The sequence below is a fragment of the Limulus polyphemus genome, unplaced genomic scaffold (assembly GCF_000517525.1).
Source record: "Limulus polyphemus unplaced genomic scaffold, Limulus_polyphemus-2.1.2 Scaffold3490, whole genome shotgun sequence".
NCBI classification, from domain to species: domain Eukaryota; kingdom Metazoa; phylum Arthropoda; class Merostomata; order Xiphosura; family Limulidae; genus Limulus; species Limulus polyphemus.
In genome coordinates this window covers 54,736-58,486 of record NW_013669100.1, presented here as the reverse complement: position 1 = coordinate 58,486, position 3,751 = coordinate 54,736, and the positions used below count along the sequence as shown (strand labels likewise).

Sequence of the window (3,751 nt, the reverse complement as noted above, 5' to 3'; positions counted from 1 at the left end):
AGGGTTGGTCCTTATGCAAAGTTGTTAAGTGTAAAATTATATTATATTTAAAAAAAGAATATAACAGCAAAAAAAAAACAATATATCATAATCCTCTAATTCTAATCAACGTAAGAATTATTCTTATTAGAAGCTGAAATCTTTACAGCAATAATTTTAAAGAACTACAATTAATTACAACTTGCCATCACTTTTATAACTGCATAATAAAGAGGAATGAAAACTAATAAAAACTTGTTTTCATTATAGCTGTATTAAAACGAAGGAACATTATAACATAGTAAAAGACTGACAAGATCAAACAATGAATGTCCTATGTAAAACATAATTTTTTTAGTCAAAGAAAGAAAGCACTATTTTCTTCTGACTGAAAGCTGAAAAATTTCTGATACTTCAGTTTGTATCATCAGAAAGGGCCCGGCATGGCAATCTAAGGGTCGCAGGTTCGAATCCCCGTCCCACCAAACATGCTCGCCCTTTCAGCCGTGGGGGTGTTATAATGTTGGTAAAAGAGTAGCCCAAGAGTTGGCGGTGGGTGGTGATGACTAGCTGCCTTCCCTCTAGTCTTACACTGCTAAATTAGGGACAGCTAGCTCAGATAGCCCTCGTGTAGCTTTGCGCAAAATTCAAAAACAAACAAACAAACAATCATCAGAAGGTGAAATATCTGTATAAAACCAAAACATAAAAGCTTATCAATATTTTGCATAACATTCTTTAGTACAATAAAAAAATTGGTACAATGAAAAGCTCTACTAGTATCAAGAGTTACAAAGTAACACTTTATAAAACAATGTATCTAACTCACCATACAGGCTGTGCTCCAAATATCAGCTGGGGGACCATATCCAGCACCTAGTAAAACTTCTAGACATCGATACTGACGAGTCTGAATGTCTTCTGTAAAATGATGATGCTGCAAGGAAATGTTTTCATTTCAATCATGGGATTTACAGATGAAATTCAAAGTGGTAAAAAAAAAATCTTATTTTGCTCTTCTGTATTATAGCCTAGTTTACCTGTTTTAATGACAATAATATTTAGAGCAGAGATACACAACAATAATTTTAAAAACTTATTCATTTTACCAATGGGTTTATAAAACAGCCATCAAGCTTTCTTTGTTTGTAAAGTATTTTACATATTTAAATGGAAAATAGTGAAAAAACTAGTCCAACTTTCACATGTTCACAAAAGAAAAATTCTCGTTTATAAACCTACGAAGCTTTCATTTGCCAACTGTTTGAAAAGGAAGTGTAAATGGTTATACTTATCCTGCATTTTAAAAAAATATCTATAACACAAATGAATCGCTCTCTGTGATGTAATAAAGGTCAACTCATACTAAAACACAATGAACATCAATTTATTTTCTCAATGAACCTTCTTAAAGATTATCTCTCTCACACACACACACAAACATACATACATACAGATTATAAGCATATAAAATTAGATCTGTTACAGTGTTATCTTCAAGTCAGAAAAATAAAAAATAAAACTCCTTTACTAAATACACCCTGTACATCATTAAAGGTGTTTCATTTTTCTGACCTGAGTATTGTAACAGAACATTATAATATTGTCTGTACTTTTAAAATGATGAGTAACTACAAAATTAGTCTCATTACCAAGAAAACGAATTTTATAGGTCATTGGTTCATATAATTGTAGGTTTCCTGATGTAATCACAAAAACAATAAGTTGCTTTATCACTATAGCAGCAATGCTGGAAACAAAGTTACATCTGTGGGGCAGGAAACCTTAATAAAATGTTACCGAAGTATAAAATAAGGCTATGTCTATTATCACTTTTCAATGCATGTGCATTGAAGTGTAATTATTGCAATAGTGTGTTTTGCAATAACTTTATTCTTTTTATATAATGCAAGTAATCAGTATAAAATTTTTATTTTTTGAAAGTTGAATATGATTATTAATTATTTAATATTGACAGAAATGAAATATTCATTTTTACATGTACTACATATTTAAAATAAATGTTTCACTGTACATTCTTGCTGTGTTTTATTAATTGCAGTACAAGAACCAATTGACACACTATAAAAATAAGCTCCAGCATGATATAAAATTACAAGTATCTATATTCTGGTAGATTGTTACTGACCAATGAAAATGCAACAAGGTAAGGAAACAATTTTTATCCAGTACCTATACGTATTATACTTTATTCAGTACAATGTATAAGTTTTAGGTCTGTTAAGTTCATATATATATATATATATATATGTAACAATGAGTATACAAAACAGAAATTAGCAAGGACCAGCTGCAGTGCTATTACTTGGATTAAAACTAATCTAACAGCAACAATACTTCACTGTCAGGTAAGACTGATAAAACACAATATGTTCAGTAAAAAAAGAAGCTTTAGAAAAACTTTACTGGCCAAATTGTTGGTGGGAAAAATGCTCCACTGATTCTGGTACTTTTGTATAAGTGTTGAATTTTAAAATAACTTTATAGCTTTTTGTAAAATAATATGAGATTTAATAAATAGTCTTTACTAACATTTTAAATCTACACCTTACAAGTTACAGGTAAAGCAATTTTACTTTTTACATGTATCTCATATTTCATAGCTAAATAACTGATATTGCTATATCCACACTAGTAAATAGCCTTTTACAAGCCTCTTCTGAATAATCTATATTTTAATAGGTTTTTTACGGGGTGTAATTCTACTTAATGACATCTCAATTACAGGGAACTGGGTACTGATAAGTTGTCTAAAATTATATTTTACTTCACTTATATTTTAGCAAACCTTTTCTCATGTCAGATTACTTTTATTTTATCCATAAACTCAAGCTTACTGTTTTGAACTATATACAAGATGAAAATCATTAGTTAGTCAATTACTTTATTTGTTGTAGACAAAATGTTTTCACTTGGAAACATGAACAAGATCTCTAGTCAAAACTTAAGCCATAAGTTGTGCTGATAATTGAAGACATATTTGCACAGTACGATTAGGTAAAAAGCTGCTAGTATTTGAGCTTAAAAGCAGACTGAAAAAAAGATTGCTGTAAATACAGACAAGAGTACAATTTTGTATGCATCTGCATGATGGCTATTTAAAAAATGAATAATGGATGTTTCAATATGATTACTGCAAATCAATTATGTGATATTCCATGTTCTAATGAAATACAAATTTCTGCTATTTACTCTTTAGAAATTTTGTATAAAGCATTAGTTTATTTTAGTAGAAGTAAGTAGAAGTCTGTAGGTAAAATTATAGTTTTCTTAGGGAACAATATGCTAATCTTTATATATATATGTAATCAGTGGGATCAATACATTAGTTTTGGTATATACAGGTAACTATCGTGATCAGTACATTAATCTTGGTAACTGTTGGAGGTGACACTTAATTTACAAACATATCTAATATTACATAGGGCATAATTCAGCAGTTATCTATATTATTTTCATGAGATTTTATTTTCATGTATGTTTTAAGGCTTATTCTATTTTTTTCTGTTCACAGTGTATGCCCAACAATTAAGCATATTGCAATTTTCTGTCTCTACCCTACTGCTAGTGATGTTTTGTGAATTTTTGTTCAAATTTGTTTTTTTGTTGTTGTTCTTTTTTTGGGAGGGGGAGGTGAAAGGGAAAATCCAGGAACCTTCCTACAAATAATGTGAGGACTATTGCTTGGTTTCTAGTTTGGATTTTTTCTCATATTATTAAACCTCTTCTTTCATACTGTTACGTCTCCGTT

The 3,751-nt window shown here is 29.8% G+C and overlaps 1 protein-coding gene across 1 annotated transcript in view; it reads right to left on the bottom strand.

Moving 5' to 3' along the window:
• Window positions 1–3,751, bottom strand: part of LOC106469444 (SRSF protein kinase 3-like) — a 70,747-nt gene that overhangs the window by 14,013 nt on the left and 52,983 nt on the right. Inside the window, exon 12 of the mRNA XM_022397962.1 lies at window positions 809–916. Within this exon, the coding sequence (XP_022253670.1) occupies window positions 809–916 (108 nt within the window). The remainder of the gene's footprint in view (window positions 1–808; window positions 917–3,751) is intronic.